The sequence below is a fragment of the Diaporthe batatas genome, assembly GCF_019321695.1.
Source record: "Diaporthe batatas strain CRI 302-4 chromosome Unknown Contig00031, whole genome shotgun sequence".
Taxonomy (NCBI): domain Eukaryota; kingdom Fungi; phylum Ascomycota; class Sordariomycetes; order Diaporthales; family Diaporthaceae; genus Diaporthe; species Diaporthe batatas.
Window position 1 is genome coordinate 118,230 of NW_025408578.1, and position 23,679 is coordinate 141,908.

At 57.1% G+C, this 23,679-nt stretch overlaps 4 protein-coding genes across 4 annotated transcripts; 3 read left to right on the forward strand and 1 right to left on the reverse strand.

Moving 5' to 3' along the window:
- Positions 1-1,020: 1,020 nt before the first annotated feature.
- KVR01_013731 (uncharacterized protein) lies at positions 1,021-12,054 on the forward strand (the record flags this gene model as incomplete). Its single annotated transcript, XM_044781524.1, has 12 exons — positions 1,021-1,212; positions 1,280-1,737; positions 2,347-2,674; positions 3,351-3,553; positions 3,604-3,735; positions 4,233-4,321; positions 4,603-4,633; positions 4,679-4,865; positions 6,996-7,093; positions 9,412-10,258; positions 10,340-10,618; positions 10,695-12,054. The coding sequence occupies 11 exons, from the start codon at positions 1,021-1,023 to the stop codon at positions 10,511-10,513; spliced, it is 2,739 nt and encodes a 912-aa protein (XP_044637269.1). The 3' UTR covers positions 10,514-10,618; positions 10,695-12,054.
- Positions 12,055-13,742: 1,688 nt separating this feature from the next.
- KVR01_013751 (uncharacterized protein) lies at positions 13,743-15,932 on the forward strand. Its single transcript, XM_044782745.1, has 2 exons — positions 13,743-13,971; positions 14,043-15,932. The coding sequence occupies exons 1-2, from the start codon at positions 13,857-13,859 to the stop codon at positions 15,260-15,262; spliced, it is 1,335 nt and encodes a 444-aa protein (XP_044637289.1). The 5' UTR covers positions 13,743-13,856; the 3' UTR covers positions 15,263-15,932.
- A 526-nt stretch (positions 15,933-16,458) lies between these two features.
- Positions 16,459-18,825, reverse strand: KVR01_013757 (uncharacterized protein). The gene is made up of 2 exons (XM_044783487.1): positions 17,979-18,825; positions 16,459-17,898 (listed from the first exon to the last, which is right to left on the reverse strand). The coding sequence occupies exons 1-2, from the start codon at positions 18,456-18,458 to the stop codon at positions 17,434-17,436; spliced, it is 945 nt and encodes a 314-aa protein (XP_044637295.1). The 5' UTR covers positions 18,459-18,825; the 3' UTR covers positions 16,459-17,433.
- Positions 18,826-20,551: 1,726 nt separating this feature from the next.
- Positions 20,552-23,076, forward strand: KVR01_013710 (uncharacterized protein; the record flags this gene model as incomplete). Its single annotated transcript, XM_044782220.1, has 5 exons — positions 20,552-21,691; positions 21,854-22,076; positions 22,151-22,418; positions 22,472-22,896; positions 22,949-23,076. The coding sequence occupies 5 exons, from the start codon at positions 20,552-20,554 to the stop codon at positions 23,074-23,076; spliced, it is 2,184 nt and encodes a 727-aa protein (XP_044637248.1).
- Positions 23,077-23,679: the final 603 nt, after the last annotated feature.

Here is a 23,679-nt window from a genome sequence, read left to right on the forward strand (position 1 = left end):
CGGGGTCGCCGTTGGGTGACGTGGGTGGAGGTCGGTCAAGCAGGAGAGACGTCGGCAGACAGGCATATGCATAATAAGCGCTTGGTCTTGTCGTCTGAGCATCGCCAAGGATGATGGGGATGGCCACCCTGCTTGGGATGGCTGTTCAACCGACAGTGCAGCGTTCGGTCGCGAGGCTGGTGCTAACGGGGCGTACTACCACGAAACAACGGGCTCCTCGAATGTGATGAGGCCGCGTCAAACACGACACAAAAACCAAAACTGAAGTGGAATTAAAAGACGGACACTTGGTGCGCGCGTCGAGGCCGCCGGTGGGCCGGTCGAGAGGGAGGAGGCTCGTGTTGGGACAACAGGAGCGCGCGAAGCAGGGTGGGCGACCGTTGAGCACAGGTTAGCGCAGCAAGAGTCGGGCGTTTTGTGAATTCCGTCTGAAGTCGGGACGGAAGAGGTGAGCGGCGGGGGGAGGGGTGCATGAGGATGTGCATGATGAGCAGTGTTCGGTCCCGTCTCGTTCTATCCGGGTTTGCTGGCGATGTTTCGGTTCAGCCGCGCGTTTCGATTCGATGTTGAGCATGTTTGGGATTTGCGCTCCTGCTCATGATGTCGATGGTCGTCGGACGGGAAGCTTACGTGGGTAGCCTTATGGGCCTTCCAGGTCTGCCGTGTGCCCTGTCTTGCGTACGGTCGGTCATTTATGCGAAACAATCACCCGCTTGGGCGATGTTTTGAAGCTTCCTTGCCGTGGTTGAATGCCATCCGGTCTTGTGGGCCATGATCACTTGCCCAACCAAAGATCAGGCCTGCAACAAAATGCTGCAGGCTGTGTGCCCAGGTGTCATTGGGCTCGCATCACCACCGGTCTGACGAACGATTCTCGGGTGGAGAAGCCAGAACCACAGCACGTATTGGCATCGTGAGTTCATCATCGCAATACATTTTCCGGCGTCGCCACAGGGCCGTGAAGACCACACCGGGTAGGCCCGTCCATATCGCTGCACCAAGACGCGCGAAAGCTAACCCATGTCAGTGCTGCTTCTCCATTATATGAATCGAAATGGTCTGCTCACAGCGTCGCCAACCTCCGAGTTGCGAGACCGGGCTCCGAGGAGGTCAAGCGGTCAGATGTTCGAGTGGGCATCTCGGTACCTTGTCTTCATAACGGCCCAAAGCTTAGCCAGACGAGTACCGCGCCGCGCACGCATCTCTGGTCATGTTCGAGTCTGAATCCTGTGCTGCGGCGGCAGACCCGGCCAGAGTGGCCATCAATGGATTGGTGCAGTCTTGCCTCTGCGCCTTGCCGGGATCGACCATCGCGCTCTTCTCGCACCAGTTGTGTGGGCGCGGAGGAGGCGGGTGCTATCGTCCCCAACGCCAGGCGGTGCTGTGCGAATTATCTGAAAAGGAAGCAGCAAGGCGTAGTCCAGTTCTTGTGCTGGGCCGGTGGGTGGAGGACAAGTCAAGAGCTTTGGACGTCGTGGTCTGGTCGGCACCCACACTAAATGGCACACAATCGGTCATGGCGAAGTGGCACCGGAGTTTCTACGGTACAACTGTTGGACGTGGACCGCCGAATGGTCGTTGCATTTCGTCCGTTCGCGGTGGTTCCGCAGAGGCTGCGACGCCAGCCTCAACGCGACCTGGCGAGGTGCCAATGCAACTTGGCACGCGCACTGCTGAAGCCCGACCCCTTCGGCATCACTTGCGGGTCAGTGCAGAGAAGCGAGCCACGGGTAACTGGTATATCACGAAGCCGAGCCCACGCGGCAGTCCTGCTACCAAGCTAGGAAGGGAGGCTGTCGATGCCTACACCCATCCCCTTGTACGTGACACGTGGTGCCGCATTGTGGGCAGCGAAAGCCTGTTACCAGGTGTCTGAACCGAGACCGCCGTTGTCAAAGTCTCGAGCCCGTGGATTCGGAGGCGGCAAGGGGTCACAGAAGTGGATGCTTCGGACCCAAATCCATGGGGAGTGGCGGAATCTACTCCTACTCTAGGACCGGCCGGACAACACGGCGGTCTGGCGCTCACCGGATTGCCTAGTGACTACTTTGATCTCGACACGACTGTGGATTGCTCATGGCACAAGGTCACGCCGAGTGGAGCGAGCCCTCAACACAGATGTGAGCCGACTTCCCCCGGCCCACAGTCTCGGGTCATGTACTGTGTAGGAGCTTGAAAAAAGGATCCGAAGGCTGCAGTGGCTTCAGGACCAACACTTGCTTCCAGAATTTCACTGAACAGGCGGGCCGGGGCGTTGGTGTTGGAGGAGTAGATTGGGATACTCGATCACTGGCCGAGGGGTGTCGCCTCTACAAGCTCACGGTCCAGAGAGTGACTTGGACGTAGTCGTCCATGCCGTTTTGAAGCTGTCAACCCACCTTGTCTGACAAGCCATTCACTCTCATTGGGCCCAGAACCGAGGCCAGAGCGGTGGTCGGCCGTCGCTGATGTCGTAAATGTACGACACCCAAGAGCAAGTCGCCAAGTTCAGCCCTCCAATTCTCATGTGCCACAAAGCCATCGCGCCCATGCAGCTTCGAGCGGCGGTGTGTCCGGCGTGCAAGGGAGGAATGATTCATCAACGGGGTGCGTCTGCAGACCCCAAGTCAAATGGCTCACATTGCCGACCTTCTGGATCTGGTCGCCTGGTCTGTCCGTAAGAGAGGCTGGCCGGGTGCTTCTCGGCTTTCGCACATTTGGGTTTCGCTGATACAAAGTCAATTTCCCGTCCTCCCCTCGGGGGCCGGGCCAATTCTGGCACCCCCCGAATTGGCCCGCCCCCCGATGACAACACCAGGGCACATGGCGGGCGGCAGGGCTGGCGGGGTTGAGGCACGGCCGAGTTGTGAGTTGGCCCACAGGTGGTTAATAGGTCTTGAGCGCCATGATGGCTGTTGGGCCTGGACCAAGGCGGGGGATATGGGGATATCAGCGCCTGGTGGTGAAGTTTGGGCATGAATGAAACGAAACAGCGGCCGGGGACTGGATCCTGAGACGACAAACCGTGCTGAAGCGATGTCTGGATCCGGACCGTCGGTGTACGCAGGGGCGCAAGATTGCGAGGCGTGAGGCGGGCACTCTGCAGCGGCAGCGGTGGTGCAGAGAGGAGGGGGCCTAGCAATCCAACGTTGAAGGTTCGCCTAGACTGAGCAATAGTGCCATTTCGTACTGTGGTAGAGCCTAGGACGGCAGCGAGCGGGCGGACGTGAGGGTATGAGGGCAAGGCAGGGCAGTCGAGGTCGTTGTGTTGGTCACTGCTCTGTGATGGTGTTAGCAGGCGGTTTTGGTGGTCTGGAAATAGCTGCAAGGGGCTCACTCTCCAAAGCGTCCGTGTCTTGACTGTCTCACAGGGCACCAAGTACGGAGTACCTCTTGCTGACGGCTGTGCCAACGGGCAAGCAGCGCAAGGAGCTCCACACGGTGTGACGGGATGGGTTGTTGGGGCTTGTCGTGTGTGGGGGACCCTTGGCAAGTCTACTGGCGACATGACGGTGACCTCTTCTGCATGTACTGGATGCTGGATGCTGGGTGCTGGGTGCCCAGATACCAGTGCGTGTGTTCTCATGGCCAGCCTCAGCCACCATGTCCGTCCTGCGGTCCCAGAGAGAAGCTTGAAAGGGAATGTCCCATCCTGGCATGTCGCATTCTGGTCGTCCCCGTCGTCCCCGTCGTTCCTGGATCTCCAGAGCTGCCTCCACCAAGGAGGCTGTTGTTGCTGGGCAGAGCTGGGAAGAGGTGGCTGGCAGGCTGGGCCGTATGCATCTGTCCTTCTACTCAATCCTTGACATACCACAATTCTTGTACTTGGCCCAGCCACTGCAGTGGCCTCACTGCCACCCAGAATGCGGTCCAAGGATACCGAGTGGCAGAGACTGGAATTGGTTGATTGATTGGCTGGCCCGAAATGTGCACGTGCATGAATCTGTGCCTCGAGCATACCACTGGCAATCCCGAATACAAGGGCCTGGACATGGGACAAGGAAAGAAAAGAAAAACCTCTTGTAAAAGAGCTCTGGGACCGTTTGGCTGGCAAGGGTGGGGTGGGATGGAGTGGAATTGAAGGTGCCTAGGCATCCAGGCACCTAGGTAGGCAGACAGGTATGGTAAGGAAGGTGCTGGCTTAGAATGCCTGGTGTAGTGCAGATCCAAGACTGTGGCTTTTCAACCTCGAGTGTCCTAGGAACTAATACAGTACAGTCCAAGTCATCATGATCAAGGCTTCTCTGGCCCAGGTCGGCAGGTACCCAGTACATGCAAGACTGCTACTACTGCTATAAGGCTGGCACATGTACACTGCCCAAGTACAGCCAGAGCACCAGAGGTACCTCCAAGACGGAGGAAGCTGCAATGGCTTGACCCTGGCCCAGCCACTCTAGGCCAGCGCTCGGGCCATCCCGTGCTCTGTTCTCTGCTCACTGCAAGCTTCCTCTGCAAAGAGACTTGAGGTTTATAGCAGGTACAGATGGATTTGAGAACAAGAATCCAAGAGGAAGAAAGGCCATTCATCCTTGATAACCCCTAAGTAGGCTCTTGTCTGCCCGGGGCCTTGCAGTCCTAGACGAAACCACACCTCACCTCTCTGGTCTATTTGCCTTGGCCAAGCCAACTGCATCCCGCTCCCAGTACTGATGAGGTACGGGGGTACTTAGTCAGCCGACCTTTTCATCTCGGCCGATAGGCTATCTGCTGGGGTATGGATACAAGTTGCAGAATTGGCACAAAGTACCTGCGACAAGTTCAACCACATCCTGCATTGCAAGACCACACTACCACACTTCACATTGCAGTCAACATCCCTCCACGGCACTGCTTCACAGCCAACGGGTGCCTTAGTCCGGTACCTTGATTCAAAGGGATACATGAGCGTAAGTACAACAGCCATCACCATTCACTCTGTCTCTCCATCAGCAGCCCCTTCAGCCCTGTCCATTTACCATCATTGTCCACTGCCCAAGCCCAACCAATCCTTTCACCTGGTTCACCTGGTTCACCCTGTCTGGTGTACCTCACTTGGTCACCCTGTCTGGTGTGGCTGTCTGGCTGCCTCTCTCTCTCTCTCTGGGCTGGACTACCGCCATCCTCTGCCGTCTGTGCCAGCATTAGGCTGGTCGTCCATTGCCTCTGGCTCCATGCTGTGTGTGCCCTGCCTTTGGGGCCTCTCTCCGCCGTGGCACCCGCAGAGCCGCATCAGCCATGTGCCAACCAGCGGCAACATTTCATCAGCATTTCAGCATTGATTGATTTGGCCCCAACTGCACAATCATGGAACATAATGCTCCCTCGACTTGGCCACGACAGTGAGCAAAGCTTTGTCACCTTACCTGCTGCAAGTTCTGCTCGACCCTCCCGGTCTGGCAGCCCACCACCAACACCACCACCACCACAGGGGGGCTTCCTTCTCGACCGTCAACCGCCGACCGTCGAACATCCCGTCCACCTTTCCTCAAGAACACTTGACGGCTTGCCCCATCTATCCTCCTCGGGAAGCAACTAGAAGCCTGCAGCCTGTCTTGTCTCCTCTTGTGGACGGGTACGTGGCAAGTCCTTTTCTGGGGCCGCCTCGGGGTCAGCACCAACACCAACCGGCGGCAAGCCTGCAGAAGCCACGGCGCGCGAGCGTGTCTTGAGTCTTGTCATCGGCGCCGGCAAGACAGGCAAGTGCAGACGGTGCCACCTCGGCGCCAGCACTAGCCGACATATGCCTCGTCTGATTCGATCTTGAATCTTCTTGGGGACCAACGCCGGCAGAGCCGCTCGGCCCTGGCGGCCTGGCGACGACGCACCAGCACATTGCGCTACCAACAACACAAACCAAACACTTCTTTGCCACCTGCCATGCTGCCCGGCTGTGTACGCTTTCCGTGTGGACTTCCTTTATTTATCTACGAGACCAACGGGAACATCGACAGCCAACCTGCATCTCGACGGAAGTCGCTCGCTTCTCCCACTCGACAGACGGCCCGGCACGAGACGTCACGTCACGTCACTCGCGTCACTCACACACCACGACACCAACGAAGACCTTTTCTGCCGTCTGCCTTTTCCGCCCACCCCCACCCCCACCCCTCGTCGTGTGAGAGCCCGCCAGAGCCAACCATCATCGACTTCTCCCCACAAAAAAGTCTGCCGGTCCACTTTTCCTATTTTTTTTCTGGCGTGGGAAATTCAGAGTTCTATTTCCGGCCTGCCTGCCCACTGAACCGAGTCCTGCCGCCCTGGCTGCCTGGCTGCAGCCGCGCACAACCACAAACCGTGACGGACCAGGGCTATGCAAACAAGCAAGTCCCCCCGTTCGTGTGAGTTGTGGGGGGGTTGTAGGCGAGGCGCCTGGAGATGGAGAGGTTGAGGCGCGAGGTTGAGATTCACGACAGCCAGTATTAGGCAAGAGCCCTTCAGAAACAGAAGGACAGAGAGACACACGACGGCTGTCAGATGGACGTCCATCACCTGCAACATCAGATCGCCCCCGTTTGGGCCTCAAGCGGGTTGGAGGTGACACCGCAAGCACAGCCACAGCCGCAGCAGCAGCCACAGCAGAGGCAGCAGCAGTACCACACAGGCGAATTCAACATGACCCTGCCAGAGCTCCTGGCTGGCATCCCTGTTGCGCATGGCCCTGCTGTTGCCACCCCTGGCCCTGGTCATTTCGATGTCGATGTCAATGGTGGTGCCTCCTTTCCACCTGTGTCGTCCGTGACACCACACCAAGAAGTACTTCGCCATCCCACCACCACCAGTCTATTCTGCCTGTCATCACCGCAACGCACCGCACCGCACCGCACCGCACTGCCTCGATCCCTCTGCCCGTCGGCCTCCGTTATCCTTCATCCCAATTCTCTATTCCCGATTCCCAATTGTCGATTGTCGATTGTCGATTGTCGGCTCTCGGTTCTGTCCTGCTCTGACGCGTTCCCCCGACCTCCCTCTCGCCGTGCGCGTGTTTGTGTTTCTGGGTTGGGCTAACAGTCTGCGCGACGCGCAACCACGGATTTTAGATGCAGCAGTGGAATGTCGGCCCCATGGCGGCGTACGCCGCCGCCGCCCAGTTCGGGCAATCAGGCAACTCCACCAACCACACCACGGACAGTTTCAAGTGAGTTAGCTACCCCCCTCCATTGTACCTCTCTCGTATCGAGCACACTCTCTCCCAGGTGTCATTCCGCCCCAAGGGTTCCCCCCAACCACCCCCCCAAAGGCCCCCCCTCATCACCGTCTTCGCAAACAAGAGCCAAGCTTTTTTTTTCTTCACTCCCTTCCCCAGCTCTGCCCCCCCCAGCTCCAGCTCCAGCTCCAGCTCCAGCTCCCGGTGCAGCTCCAGGGTTTGTTGCTCGCCGCTTGTTCCCCCTACCGCGAGTGCTCGTATTCCACATGTTACTTTTTTCTTGTCTTTCTCATTTGTCGCATTCTTCGCCAAAACAAAGACGCGCCCGCTTCTGCATTCAAGGCTGGAAGGCAGTCTACGAATCTTGTCTACCTGCCTGTTTTCTCAATGGGGCTTCCGGCTTCGACCAGGTCAGACCAGGTCAGATCAGGTCAGCGCTGGGGGGTCATCTGGTGCTGGCAATCAGTCCCTTGGACCCGAGGCAGTCAATGCCCGCCACTCGCAGCCGCCTCGATGAGCTCTGCACATTGGACGAGGGCCAGCCAAAAAGGGGGGAAAAAGTTTGATGCCGGCTGAAGGCTGGATCTGCTCTGTCCAGTATCCCATACTGCGCAGTGTGCAGCGTCCAGTGCATCCATCGGTCCATCCATCCTCTCGATGACGCCCTGCCAATTGGGGACTGCGGCTTACGCCAGGGCACCCCGAAAGGACGGGGGGACAGGGGGACGGGGGAACGGAGGGAGATGGGGGGAACCTGCTAGGTGGCTTGCTAGCAGGTTCCGGATACTTTGGGAGGGTCTGTCTGGCTTGACCGCCTGCCGTCCTGGCCCTAGTGGACTGGGCCGGCTGGGCTGGCTTGCCCTGTGCTGCCCTGAGCTGTCCAGCCAGGTCTCATCTGATCCGAGATATGTACCCAAAGTACCCCGTCACAGAACTCGTTGGTCCCCGCCCTGATCCCTCGTCCGTTTTCTCACCTTGCCTTTTTACTCCTCCCTTCCATACCTACCTACCTGCCTGGCATCCCCCCCCCACCCAGGACGTCTTGACGACCAAGCATGGGCATGACACCAGGCCGTGGGCGACGCAGGGCAGCACTCATCATCACGGCATAAACTTGATTCAACAAGAGAGACAGACAAGAGGGCAGCCAGCCAGCCGGTCGGTCGGTCAGTCAGGCCTGTATCATCAATCGGCATCGGGACTGCACTGCACTGCACTGCACTACTCGCTACTTGCTATATCCTGCGCTACTCTCCTCCAGTATAACATACAAACAAAACGCTGGAGCCGTTGCGACCACCGGAACCTTCCTTCCCACTGTCGGGATAGTCCCCACAGTTGCAGGGTGCTCTCCCAAAGTCCCAGGCCCAGTCCCAGTCCAAGCTCGGCCCCCCAGGCGGACGAACGAGCCCAGCTCGCGCCCAAGCTCCCTGCCCCCCTGCCCCTGGCCCCCCTGCCCCCAGCCTCCCACACCCCCCAAAATAACCAGCCTACCAGCCCACCAGCCCAGTAGAGCTGTTTGTTCCCGCGTTCGCGCCTGCTCCACCATTCCACAAGGTCCCGGCCGACCCACGGGTTCTCCCAAGCTTCGAGGTCGAAGAGCTGAGGCTGCGGTTGCCCTGCCTGTGCAGTGCCTCGCTGTGCCTGCTGTGCTTGCTGTGCTTGCCTGCTTTGCACTTGCACTCGCGCTCGCACCTACCTGACCTGTCTGCCAACCCAACCCTGCTGCTTGTACCGGCTCGGACCCGTGACTCTTGACTCTACCTCTTATCTACATCTCTACCTTCTACACCCACGTCTACTTCCACTACTCTACCTCTACCTCCGCCTCTTGTCTCGCTACCTCTGCCCAAAAAAAATACATCCTCCTCCACCTCGCGAGCCCCCCCCGGACCCTCTTTTGATAGAGAGCTCGACTAGCAATTGCTGTCGTCTGTCGTCGGTCTATTGTTCACGTCATCGTCATCATCATCTTTCGCGTCCCGCGTCTCGCGTTGTTCCATCTCCTCTTGTTCCCCTCGCCTGGGCCACGCACCCACCCACGCAGCCTGTTTGCTGTCTATCGCGCCTAGCTGTTTGCCTGCTTTGTTTGGTGCACTCGGCGCGACTCCCGCCGCCCCACCCTCGGGGCCATCCCTCGCCCTAGGAAACCCTCCTTGGTTGCATCCTTCCATCCCCGTCCTCCTCAGGCCTTCCGTCTCAATGAAGAAGCGAAACGAGCTCCAGCCGTCATGGCCGCCCCAAGCCCAACAAGCCATGCCCATGGCCCAACAACAGTCGCCTTTTGCTAATCAGCCTTGGGGCTACAGTCCACAGCCACACCAGTATGGCCAGGCCGAAATGAACCGCCGCAACGACGGCGGCATGGACTACAGAACATATGCCACCCAACCACACGCCGCTCAAGCCCAGGCCCAGGCCCAGGCACAGGCCCAGGCTCAGGCCCAGCACCAGCACCAGCAGCAACAGCAACAGCACCACTCGAGCGCGATCCAGCCGCCCATCTCCGTGTCGCAGCATGCCGCGCAGCAGCAGCAGCAACACGTGCCGCAGCAGCACGTCCAGCATCCCCAGCATGTCCAACAACATCCCCAGCAGCAGCAGCAACAACAGCAGCAGCAGCAGCAACAGCAGCAGCAGCACCCGCAGCACCTCGCCCAACAGCCCCAGCAGGGCTCGCCTGCGCAGCAGCATGTCCCGCAGCAGCACGTCCAGCCGCAGCACGTCCAGCCACAGCACGTCCAGCACGCGCCGCAGTCGACCTCTGTTCAGCCGCAACAGGTCCATCAGCCTCCGCAGCAGCCGACTCCCCAGCCCGCCCCGGCTGCCGCCCCGACCCCGGCCACTAATCGGCGCAAACGCCCCGCTCCCGCCTCCGCCGCAGCGACCCCGACCGCCCCCGTAACGGCCCCTCCCCAGCCCGTTCAGACCCCAGTCCAGCAGGCCCCCCAGATCGCGACCCCCGTCCCCGTGCCCACACCTCCCGCTCCGATACCCGCTGCGACTCAGCCCCCCACCCCGGTCGAGAATGCCCAGCCCGCCCCGCAGGCTCCTCCGGCCAAGAAGAGCCGGACGAATACACCGTGGACGCCAGCCGAGGAGCTGCGCCTGAAACAGATGAGGGACTCGGGCGCCAGCTGGGCTGAGATTGCCAAGGTATGCATGCCCTCTGATGCCAGGACGAGTTTGCGTCGACCACGGGACTCGACCGCTAATTAATGTTTTTCTGTCCCGCAGACCTTCCCCATGAGGACAGAGGGCAGCGTCAAGAAGCACTGGTACAAGGACATGCATTACGCAGAGTTTGCCGAGGATGAGGTAGGTGGCGCGAGTGCTTCTGCGCCCAATCCATGCCCCGGTGCTACACACTTAAGGATACTGACGATGGGGCCTTGCAGAGCGCGGCGTTGATGAATGCGATCAAGGAGTACGAGAACAACAAGTGGAAGGTCATCGGACAAAAGGTTGGCAAGCCCGCAAAGGCTTGTGAGCAGTACGCCAAGGAGCACTTCCCAGGTAGGCGGCACCTGCGAAACAGCAGGACCTCAGCCCTGTACACAAGAGACGCTCAGAACTGACACGTTGCTTACAGATCTCTTCAACCCTGCGAAGCGTGGCTAGGAGCCGTCACCACAAACCCCAACCGTGGCGAAGAATCGCAAGCAGGATGCAAAGAGTCATACACCCGTCACCACGAATTCAAAGCCAGCCTCGAGTCCACAGTATCCCGCACCCGCTCTACCCGTCTTCACAAGTCCGTACAGCCAGCGCCCGACCGGCCACGAGCCACAGGGCTCGGATCCCCAGCCCTCACATTCGCAGTCGGACGGGCCAGCATGACGCGCCGGCGACGAGGGACCTTCACCGTTGCCGCCCGCAGTGGCCCCGGCGGTGACAGCACCCGGATTGCGCTGACTCCTCAGCAGCCACAAACCCCGGGAGACTACACCCAACCGACTGGCTTCGTATCTTTTGACCGCTCTGGATGGGAGCAAGGGGCTGGCTGGAGGGCGCCAGGGCAAGATTGCCGCAGATACCGTGGCGATATGGGGCCCCCGTTTAATGCCTAAAATGACTTTTTGTGTGTGTGTGTTGTGTTTGTGCGTGCGTGTGTCTGTGTCCAGGTTGGGCTGAGTTTTCTTTTTCTTCTCGCCTCGCCTCTTGGCGTCGGGCTCGACGGGCGATGTTTTCTTCTTCTTTCTTCTTTATTCCTTCTTCTTCCCTTGTCACGAACGGTCCTCGGTCTTCGGTCAACATCATAGCCCATCTTTTTTTGTTGGGAACGGAATCCATCTGCTGCGAGTCTCGAACATATTCAAAGCAATGCGTGGGCGGCACGGCAAGTCGTGTGGATGCAACATAATCACGATGACGGGGCCATTCATTCACTGACGAGCACTCACATTTACCACACACGGGGCTTTGGAGCGGCGTTGTAGGTCTCTGGACAAACAGGTCGGGGGAGGGGGAGAGTAGCAGGAGGGGGTGTGATGGCCGAGGCAGGCGAAGTGAGAGGTACTGGTAATTGCGTGGGCGAGAGACTGGCTTGGGGGAGACTGTGATGGCTGGAATGGCTTATTCTTCCGAGGGCGGACGGAGGTGGTGGGCATTTTGACGAAGGGCATCTTTTTATACCCACCGATGACCAATATACTGCTTGAAACCCGCCAGACAAGGTCCCCCGAGAGCAGTGAGGGACAGTGGTGAGGGTAGTGGTGAGCGTTGATGGTGCGAGGTGTGCCGCACGTGACGGGCGGCGCAGGCAACTTGAAGGTGGGTTTGACGTAGACACAGCAGCAGCCCCGAGCTGTCGTCGACAGTAGGTACGGAGTGGGTGGCCGAAGTACCGTGTACCGGCATGATCAAGTCTACTGCGGGTGGCCACGATGGCGATGGTGGATGATGTCTTGGGTATCCCTGGCCGCCAAAGCCCAGTTCGCAGTGTGGTGAGGGTCTATTCGATCAGGTACCTGAGCAGTGTACATCCATGCACGGTACCAGAAGTGCAGGCCAGCCGCGGCGCGACGTGGGCTGTGGGGATTGTACACTATACATAGTACCTAGATACCCGCCTACATAGGTGACCTAGGTGGTGTGGTGCATCTAGTGTAGAGAAGCTAGCGGCGGGAGAAGCAGTACTCGGTATAGGGTTGGAGTTCAAAGGCACATGTGCACGAGGTATGCGAGCAGGATGATGGTTGTGGTACTCGGGAGAGGTACGGGAATACGGGGCACGGGGTCAGGGTCTGAGCATTGAGCCCAAGATGCCGCGTGTACGTATACCTGGTGCGGGGACAAGGAACAAGGCGGTGGGCGTGGACGGCGACATGGACATGGACATGGATGGCAGGAATTGAGGCGGAGATGAGGGTGCGTGCGGGTGACTGGGTCTGGTGACGGCAGGATGGGCAGACAAGAAAATGGCACAACAGAGAGACTGACTGACAGACTGGCGACAGAGCAGACCCAGCCAGCCAGCCATTGGTCAATTGGAATTGCTGTGAGCCGACATGCGTGTTGTGGTGTCGTGTGTATGTACATGCCTACCTCTATAGAGGTAGGTGCTGTGTTATTCATCCTGCTTCCGGCAGCGTTGTGCCGCCAGCAGCTTCCAAGGTTCCGAGGCTCATCAATCAGGTGCCGCGACAGCCCGCAAACGAAGACCAGCCAGGCCAGCCAGGCCAGCCTGGCCCTGCTGGCGAGCGCGGACGGGATAAACAAGCTCACCAAGGTTTCGGCTGTGGGTGATCTCTGAGGGGGCCGCCTCGGATGGATGGGGCCCCGATTGAGTTTCCCGACGAGACAGTTGAGTTTTGAGGATATGCAGAGTATGTTCTCGGGACAATAAATAAATCGACTCTCTACCACACGTGTAGTATAACTCTTTTCCTTGCTCTGGTTTCCTATTGTTTCAGATCTTATAGCAGGCAGAGAAGAGTCACCATTCAAGTCACCAGTCAAAAGTCACCAGTCAGGGAGGGCCGTGGTGCCCACCCTGCCCCCCCTGCCCCCCCCTCGTCTCCTTACCCTCACATTGGCAGCTCTGGCAGTGGTGCGCCTTGCTCGATGCGGTCAAGCCCCCTTTCGTATCGAGGTTGAGGTGTGGGCAGGGTGGCCACCCAGCGACTTAGTCGGTCGATCCTCGATCCTCCACCGTCCGTTTTCTGGGGGAATGTTGGTTCTGGCCCAGGGGTCCCCTTTGTGCGTGATGGAAGGGTGGATGGATGATGGATGGATGGATTGGATGGATGGGCCTGATGGGTTGGAGGAAGGAATGAATGAGCCCCCCCCCCTTCCGTATTTTCCTGGTCAGGCTGTTTCTGGTTTTGATTGTTTGTTGTGTGTTCGATTGACCATCTTTCTTCCTCCCTTGGCCGACACTCGCAACCAGTGGCAGTCAACATTCTTACGGAGGCACTCTCGTTACTCTCTATCACAGCCAGTCAGTTATTGGTTTGGTCTCGCCCTTCGTTTTGGATCAATCAAGCGTCCAGTGTCTGTCTGCCTGTCTGTCTCTCTTGCCTGTGCCCGGCAACACCAAGACAAGCAAGCAGTCACCCATCACATCACACCTGTGCGCCTTCCCACCACCTCACACCACATTGTGACTCGACTCGACTCGACTCGACTCGACTCGACTCGACTCGACTCGACTCGACTCGACCACCCCCTCCCCCGACCTCGACGAGCATTGCCAATCCACTCCACATCGTCAGAGACCCAGACCCACGCACATACACACACATCTCAAACCATGTTGCCGTCACTTCTCCTCCCCGTGGGGTCTGTCGTGCTCGCTGCCTCGTCCGTCCTCGCAGCCAAGTGCGGCAGAGGCAGTTCGTGCTCCGAGGATGAGCCCTGCTGCTCGCGTGAGTCCACCCTCCGTCTGTTGTCCCACGTCGCCAGGCCCCGCGGCTGACACAAGCATGTCCACCTGCAGAGTATGGCGAGTGTGGTGTCGGCGCCTACTGCCTCGGCGGCTGTGACCCTCGCTTCTCCTTCAGCCTCGACAGCTGCGTGCCAGAGCCCGTCTGCGAGTCGCGCTCCCTGTCCATGAACTCGCTCGACCGCGTTCAGTCCATCGAGAAGTACCTCGGCGACCCCTCCAAGGCCGACTGGGTCTCGTCGGGCGACCCCCTCGTCTACAAGGACAACGTGCTCCTGACCATGCCCAAGTACAAGGCCGGCACCGTCCTGGCCTCCACCGTCTACATGTGGTACGGCAACGTCAAGGCCAGGATGAAGTCCTCGCGCGGCAACGGCGTCGTCTCCGCCTTCATCCTGCTGTCCGACGTCAAGGACGAGATCGACTTTGAGTTCATCGGCGCCGACCTCGAGACCGTCCAGACAAACTACTACTACCAGGCCAACCCCGTCTGGACAAACTCAAAGAACATCACCGACCTCTCCGACACCTACCAAAACTTCCACGACTACGAGATCCAGTGGACCCCCGACCAGGTCGTCTGGCTCGTCGACGGCAAGGTCGGCCGCACCCTCAAGAAGTCGGACACCTGGAACGCCACCACCAACCAGTTCGACTTCCCCCAGACCCCCGCCCGCGTCCAGCTCTCCATATGGCCTGGTGGTAATGCCACAAACTCCGAGTACACTATTGAGTGGGCTGGCGGCGAGATCGACTGGAATTCCGACGACATCCAGAACTACGGCTACGACTTCGCCACCTTCAGCGACGTCACCATCGAGTGCTACAACGCCACCTCAGCCCCCGGCACCAACAAGGGCAAGGGCTACTACTACAACAACGCCGCCGGCACAAACGACACCGTCGTCGACGGCGACAAGCCCACCGTCCTGGCCAGCCTCATGGGCACGGGCACCGACATGGAGGCCGGCGCCAGCTCCGCCTCCGCCAGCAGCTCGCCCCCCTCGGGCGCCAACACGGTCCCCGGCGGCACCAGCGGCAGCGGCGTCGGCAACGTCGTCGGCGGCGACGGGAGCGGCTCCGGCGACCCCAGCTCCGGCGGCTCCTCCACCTCGAGCAGTGCCGACTGCGCCGCCACCGGCTTCACCGTCGACTGCAACAGCGACTCTGGCAGCGGCAGCAGCAGCAGCGGCGCCGTCGGCAGCAACGACAAGGTCTTTGGCGCGAGCGCGTTTGCCGCCATCGTCGCCTTTGTCTTCCTGGCCTGGCTGTAAACGACCCTTCCCGGCCGCCCGGCCAGCCTGGGCACACAACAACGACACTAAATGAAACTCACGACTTGCCCAGTAATTCTCCCCATGCCGTCCATTCCCGAGCTCACGACGCAACGCAGTCCCTTCCAGCCTTTTATTTTCCCTCCCTCTTTTTCTTCTTCAAGAATATCTCTTCATGTAACCAGGCTTTCCGCCTAGTTTGATATATCGTTTTAGTCTACCAGCATTGCGGCCTGGATACTTGGCATCCGGGGCACATTTTCTTCTCTTCAAGGCCAATGGGGGGCGACAGAGAGGGCAGGCCAGCCGTGGTGGGTGGCTGCCACTGCAGCAGTAATAGAGGAGGGCACGTGGAATTGCGCGGCCAAATGTCTCGTGAAGGATTCATCAGCAGAGAGAAGACATACAAGTAATGGCCTACCAACAACCGCCCACTCTTTTGAACAGATCTAAAGGGAATGAGGCAGTCCGTGCTGACACGGGAGAGGGCACTCATGCCTCTGCTGTGCATAATGAAGTGTGCATTTAGAATAGAATGCAACACTTGGTCAATGAGCGATTTTGACTAGAATTAAACCCAGTCTCGGTCTGGTGTCCCGACCCATTGCGTACTTGAAACGTAAGCCTGGCACATACTTCGTAGACGGGGTAATTAAAAGAGACAGTGATGTAGGTTTGCCCTGTTGCTTCGCACCAGAAAACTTGCACGCTCTGTGTGGGTGTCCACTACAGTACGGCTATGAGACGTCTCCGCCAAACGTCTATGAAGCACGCCTCCCGAAGGACGAACCCCATTGGAATAACTTTCCACACAACTCCCAATGTGAGATAGCCTATTACAAGACAGCCTCTTTTCTTCATATGACCACTTGGAAGGGAGCCTCTGACGAGAGGACCTCTCACATGATAATGTCTTATGGATTAATCCTCTCGGGTAACTTTAATCCTACATTCTCATTCGGGAGTCCTCTTGTCAGATGGGCCTAAAGAACAACCCCCAGGGCTCCCATTGGATGGCAGGCATATAGGTAGGCAAGCCATAGGGCCAAGATGTTGTCTTCGAGTTTCTTGAATGGGGCCGTGTCATTGTGAATAAGCCATGTCACGGTGAGGACGTCCGCGAGGCAAAAGACAGCCACGTCTCACCGGGCGGCCAAGCAAGGGCCTTGGTGGTGTATGGACCGGAAATGATCTGTTATTCAGGGCTGACTAGGTGAATCATTCAATGTTGACGGCAGGTGCCGCGTGCAACGCTGCTCGGATCGCTTCAGAGGACGAAGCAGCACATGCATGCCCGCGCCCAGGAGTGGTTGTGTCGTCCGCATCCATCAAGCGTGCGCGCCGAGAATGGCTGACTATGAGCCCTTTTTTCATCCCCCCGGCAAGCCTCCGACGCTTTGCACGTTTATATACATCTGTCCGCATCACTGCCTTTTCCCATGCTGACGTGTACGAGGAAAGAGTAGTTCAATTGGAGTGCGTGAGTGTTTCAGTTTTGAGGACGGAAGAGACTCTCGGGTCATATTGGTAGCGACCCTCGGGGAGCCATATATCTTGGTGCTCAAGCTGCTCATGAAACAATCAGCTGCTTATAAGACAGCTAACTCGATAAATACATAGAAGCGAAACCAGCCAGTAAAATTTTTAAATGCTAGGTCTCGTCTGTGAGTATTTACCATTGTATGAAGGCGCCGTGTGCGGCTTCGGACGTATGTGGAATAGAAATGAGACCAGTCAATGGCACCTGGGGTTTGTCAAAGATCTTGGGTGTACGTATATAGCCCTGGGCGTAGTCGAATTGTACCTTTTCAATGTTCTGGGTCAACAACTAGGTAGAGAGGAGGATGTCAGGCCCATGGTGAAGAATGGCGTTTACAGGTTTTGGAGACAGTAAACATATATCTCGATGAGTTCGGGCAGACAGCCTCCAGATTTCTCGTGTGATATGCGGGAGATGCCGCATCTTTGAAAATTCGAGAGACTGATAGTGTTGCAAGGTAGTGACCCTGCGAGCCACAATGAGGATCTCTGATCCAAGCCCCACTGCACCTGTTGGGTTAAGATAGAATTGAAGATCCCGGGGCAGAACATGGTTTCTAGCTCGCCGAGGAGCCGACAACACTCTGCCTCGGATATAATTGAAAAAAAATGTTGGGTAATATCTGCCGTCGCTAGCCCAAAGCCAGCCATCCCTTATAATCATGGACGGCAATTCCTGCAAAACTTGTGTGGTTGGAGCACTCAATCGTGATGGACTGCAGTTTGTCGGAAAGCGATGTCACGGTTGCCAGCCCCTTGAAGCTGACCTGTGCCTCGGCGCTGGCCACCGTCTCGACCGCCACGTAGACCTGCTTCCCGGCGGCGTCGGCGGCGGCGAGCGGCTTCTCTGCCACATCGAATAGCTCCTGGACCGAGTTGCGGTAGGTCATGAAGGTGACCGAGTCCAGTGCGCTCAGCATCCACGAGTCCATCGCCTCTCCCGTGCTGGGGTCAGACATGGTGTAAGCCCAGAAGGGTAGATCCGCCGCGACGGCGATACCGTGCGACTTGGCAAAGGAGGCGACGCCCGTGACAATGCTCTCCCACGCGGGGATGTACGTGCCGAGCATTGACTGCCAATCGCTCAAGGCCCACAACTGTGCACCTCAAGTCAGCACCGCACCCAGTGTCACGACATGTCTCGGAGGCCCGGGGTATGGAGGGCATGGGCACATACCTCAATGTCCATGTGGATGCCCGAGAATCTGGCGTTGGCAGAGGCGTTGCCCTGGTACTGGTCGATCCACTTCAGGTTGGACTGCAGGCTGGGTGTACCACCCCCCAGGATCCACTGGGCGTTTCCCATGAGTGCCTCGACCACTATCCCGCTGGCCGTGCACTGTTGGATGAAGTTCCCAAAGTGCGAGTTGTCTATGTCGGCGTCAACGTGCAGGTATGCCCTCTGCAGGCCTTGTTCTTGGGCAAATGTGAAGAACTGTGACGTCTCGGCGGCATCGGTGATGAAGGTCGTGTTCCAGATCCAGGTCGCCAGAGGCGCCCTCGTTTGTGTCTCAGCCTGCCTGGACTGGGCACTCGACACTGCGGCCACCGGCGACACTGCGTTCGAAGAGCCAGAGGAAGACGTCCTGCGAATACACCTGCAAGTAGACAGCGACGGGCCCATGGCGGCAACAGCGAGCGCAAGCGAAAACTTCATCGCCACCACAAGTGCTGAGGCGAGGGGTAAACTAAGCAGGCGTGGGAAAGCGAAAGGATGGCCAAATGAAAACAACGAGTCAGATCGTCCGCGCCAGCAGACTGACTGGGAACGAGTGGCTTTGGCGGGCTATGGCGTTGTTGGGGCCGTACAGACGGAGTCAATCAAGCTCGTAGAATGACTGCCTAGGTAGCAAAAGAATCGGAAAGGAGCGGCGCAGGCAAGATAACTAGTTAGCCAAAGGAATGTGGCCCATGATCACGATGGTGATGGGCTGGTGTTGTGGTGGCCTCAGTAATATCCGCACCGACAACGAATATGTGCCCCTATCAGAGAGAGGAGAAAGAAAAGGCAGAGGGTAAAGGGCAGGCATCGGCCGAGACACGAGGCGGAGGCAGGTGACAGACTGGCGCGCTTATTACCTAGGTAGTAAGTATACATTACCGTGCGTGTCCACGGGTGGTTGTACAAGTACACCCGGGCACCCAGGCTTCATTATTCAATCCCAATTTGACATTCGGGGGTCTGACTGTTGAGCCCACACCCAGAAGCTGCCAGAGCGGCCAGCCAAGCTGAAAAGTCAAAAGGCCTGTCCTGGTCCGGGCCCACAGGCGTGTCTACAGGTGTGGACCAAATTTCAATCTGCGGCGAAGAGGCTGCCGCCCGCTGTATTACTGTGTACACACGTATGTTGCACGATTTAAATTCGAGGGTTATGCGGCGCTTGCTGAGACTGAGGCGAACGCGTAATTTGTGGGCATGGGGCCCGCGAGATGCGCCGCGAAGTCTGCTTTAGCCGCCTTCACGTGGGTTCGGTGCGCTTACATGCATTCCCATTCAGGCGAAGGATATCAATCTGATTCATCTCAAGCTTTGCCTCACGTGAGTGGCCATTTCAGACAGCATTTGGGGCCGAGGGACCACAACCTCAGACAGGACAAAACATCAATGATGCCGGGCATGAGGGGTCGCATTCTAAAGTTATGTACCTAGGTAACTACAACACAGAGTTGGTGTGAAGATGCAACACTAGATTGCGAGCCTTCTGTCCGACCAAGAGCAAAAAGCATGGTCGGAATCACGACCCAGATGCAATCTGTAGTAGAATACGACCTCTGCTGGAGGGTCCGTCACGCAGCCACAACATCTCACCCCCGATCTCATACGGGCATTCTCTTATATTTAAACCTCCTATAGAACAGCCTCCCGATAAAGGATTCCCTGTCATGGAATATTTCCATCCTATGGATGTCGTGCTATAAAAGAGCTTCCAGCGGCCCCTACAGAAGGCGATTGTATAATTGCCGAGGAAATATTGATTCAGCTACAGGGCTTCGTTATGACGTATTGTAATTTTTTTTTTTTTAGAAGCGAAACCACTTATTTTTTTAAAGGTGTGGCTGGCGGTGGAACAGTAATACAGTGGAATGAATGTGTTGTGGTGGGACTGATGATACCTAACCCGGTGATGGTTATTACTAAGTAATTAGTGCCTAGGTACATAGGGATGCGTGTATCGTTGTTATCAGTATCTTATACTTAGACAGTTCAATCACCAGGTCCCTCACCCGTCAGTGTGTCTCCAAATCTTCGGGCAAGAGATCTATGCTCTCCCCATCCTGTACACTACTTGGGTATCTACCTACCCCACTGGCTTGGCATATGTCGGCCAAACCTAGCCGACTGCCATTCCGGTTCCAAGACGGTGCGGGGAGTGGGATCGCTGATGTCGATAGAGGCATGATGGTGTCATCGTGAACCCCCACACTGTATACCTAGGTATGCAGGTATGGTAGCGTCGAGAGTGTTGCCCAAGGCCTTGGAGGCAGTCGTATCTAGAGAAACAGGCTACAGTGAATATTTAGGAGAGAGAACTGACCTTCCGCGGAAAGGAGTGGTCGTATAAAACTGTGGACGGCGTACCGCACAAAATCAACCCTGAAATTTCATTGGAGAAGTCACCGGCTTCCTGTCCTTCAGAGCCCTCGACTTCGAGACCAGTTCACACACCCCTTTCGGCCCGCTTCCTTTCCCAACAGTGGCGGTAAGATAGGGACCAAAACATCAGAGGTTTTCCAAACGGCAATGGTAAAATGTCACCAGCCAATATGTATCGGCAACGGCCTGGCCTCGGCTGTCTCACGGCCGTGCTCAACATCACCGGCGTCCTCGCCTGCCAGCAAGATTTTGACAGTCCCTCTGGGGTCAACCATCTGCACCATACTCGCCCTGTCATTAACGCTCGCCAGGATAGTCCCATCCCCGTCTTGTCAGAAGCTGAGTCTTTGCTGGTAAATTCGTTCGATAACACGTCAATCGATAGCTGGTCTTATTATTACACACATGGCTATCACGTCGCGGGCGGCAACAAGACCATGGCCCAGTGGACCGCAGATCAGTGGTCGTCATTCGGTGTGCCCGCGTCCCTGGTCGAGTACTGGGTATTTCTAAACTACCCCATCTCTCAGTCGGTCTCTCTGGAGCTTCCAGACGGCAGCAGCCACTCGGCGGTCCTCATCGAGGAGATTTTAAGCCAGGACGAGACCACGTCATACCCCAACAGTGTCCCGGCGTTTCACGGCCTCTCGTATAGTGGACAGGAGTCGGCGGAGTATGTCTACGTCGGCAGAGGCCAGCAGGTAGACTTTGACCGTCTGAAGGCCCTCGGCGTCCCTCTCGAAGGCAAAATTGCGGTTGCCAAGTACGGCGGCCCATTCCGTGGGCTCAAGGTAAAGAATGCCCAGCAGAACGGGATGAAGGCCGCCGTCATCTTCACAGACCCGGGTGATGATGGAAATGTCACAGAGGCTAACGGTTATGCACCATATCCTTCTGGCCCTGCAAGAAATCCAACAAGCATTCAGCGCGGCTCCGTGCAGTTTCTCTCGCAACGGCCCGGGGACCCAACCAGCCCTGGCTATCCATCCAAACAAGACTCTCCCAGGGCTGACACTTCCGACGTCACTCCACGTATTCCTTCGGTGCCGATCTCGTGGAAGGATGCCGTACCACTTCTTGCCGCACTTGACGGGTTCGGAGTGGCCGGGGAACAAGTGAACCGGTCAGGTTGGATAGGCGGCCTGAACGTCACTTACAGTACGGGGCCAGCCCCTGGAGCAGTTATTTCTCTCTCTAATGAAATGGAGGAAACAATTACTCCCATCTGGAATGCTGTTGGTGTGATTAATGGAACCTACCCAGACTACACGGTAGTGATCGGCAATCATCGAGATGTAAGTAAAGAATTCCAGTCAAGCCCTCCTGCCTCAAGACTTCGATTGATGTTGCTGCTTTTTATTGTTTTCCTTTTTCTCTGGTACAGAGCCATAACATCTCCAATGCCTCCTGCCGGCTCAGAGAGCCCAAAAATAGTGTGCCCAACTGATGCGTCGTAGGTATGGATCGTGGGTGGTGCAGCTGACCCGAATTCGGGGTCAGCGGTGATGGTTGAGCTTTCAAGGGCGTTCGGCAAGCTCTTGTCCACCGGCTGGAGACCAAGGAGGAACATTGTCCTCTGCAGCTGGGACGCTGAGGAATACGGGCTGTATGGCTCGACTGAATGGGTTGAGGAGTACGCACCCTGGCTTGCGCAGACCAGTCTGGCGTACCTCAACATAGGTGCGTGATTTCGTTATCAATCTGTATACATTTGAAGGCGTATGCGGTGTCGCTCACCCCAACACCTGGGATAGACGTTGGCGCCTCAGGGCCACGACCCCGATTCTCTGCCACACCAGAGCTGCACACCATCGTACAGGACGTCATGAAGAAGGTGTTGTGGCCGCACTCAGGTTCAGATGAGCTCAACCGTACAATGTACGATGCCTGGTACGACGAGACTGACGGAAACGTCGGCGTCTTGGGAAGCGGGTCCGACTACACAGCATTTGTGCACAACGGCATCGGCTCGGTCGATGTCGGCTCTTCTGGCGGCCCAAACGATGCTGTTTATCACTACCAGTAGGTTTAAACCTTCGAATCTGCAAAACCAAGCTCAGCTGACCGCGAATTAGTTCCAACTACGATAGTTATTACTGGATGACTACCTATGGCGATCCAGGGTTTGTGGTCCACAAGGCCATGGGCCAATTCCTCACCCTGCTGGCTTATCACCTCGCGGACGATCCGATAATTCCTCTCGACCTCCCTAACTATACAAGTCAGCTGCGGTCTTACCTGGCGGAGCTTCGTGGCACGATTGCCGAGGCTGGTGTTGAGCTCGACGTTGAGCCCCTGGCAGATGCTATCGGCACTTTCGAGGCTTCTGCCAACAGGATAGCTGCACTTGCTGCCGAGGCCACCGTGACGGGGGACGCAGTTCTTGTCGATCGAGTAAACACAAAGTATCGCGACTTCCAGCGTGGATTCGCCTCACAGGGTGGTCTACCAGATCGCAGCTTCTTCAAGCATGTTGTCTTTGCCCCAGGAGTAGACACCGGTAGGGCTCAATTAATCGAGTTCGAAAGACCACTTGTTGACAGATGCCACAGGGTATGCGCCAGTCATATATCCAGGAATCACGGAGGCAGTTGCGGCTGGAAATACTTCGCTCGCGTCATCGGAGGTGCAGAGGACCACTGCAGCTGTTGCAGCAGCCGCGGCCATCTTAACCCCATAGTTTCCCTAGGTGACGTTGGCATCGCAGAAGTTGGAACTGACTGTGTCGTATCAGCCCTGGTCAAGTAAATGCCACAGACAGAACTAGCCCTTGCTCCTGATCAACAGTGCTTTCTTCGACCTTGGAAACCACATGTGCAAATAGTCGGTTCGGCCAGGCTCTCAACCAGCTCCACGGCGCTGTGGACTGTATTCTCCATTCTCACGTATAATGATAGGGATGTACGGGGCCTCAAGCCTGAGCGATTGTGACCAGGAGCGAAAAGGGGTTGAAACGAAACTAAGGAATAGTACCACCCTGCCTTTTGTTTCTCGTAAAGCAAGTTACTAAGTGTTTCATTGCTAACCGACATATGTACAAAGTGTATGTCACCTTTGTAAAGTAATAGTAAACACTCAAACACTCAGCGTTTTTTTACTAAAAAAAAAGATTGAATACTACCTAGGTAGTGATATATAGAAGGAATGCAAAACGTCCATGTCACAAGGCCTAATGAGCCTCATGATGGCCGCAGAAACAAGGCTAGGGAGAATCGCTCCCGACGGCGCCGTCGGTTAGAAAATTCGACATGGGTAGGTATTATTAGCCCAAGGGTCAATGCGG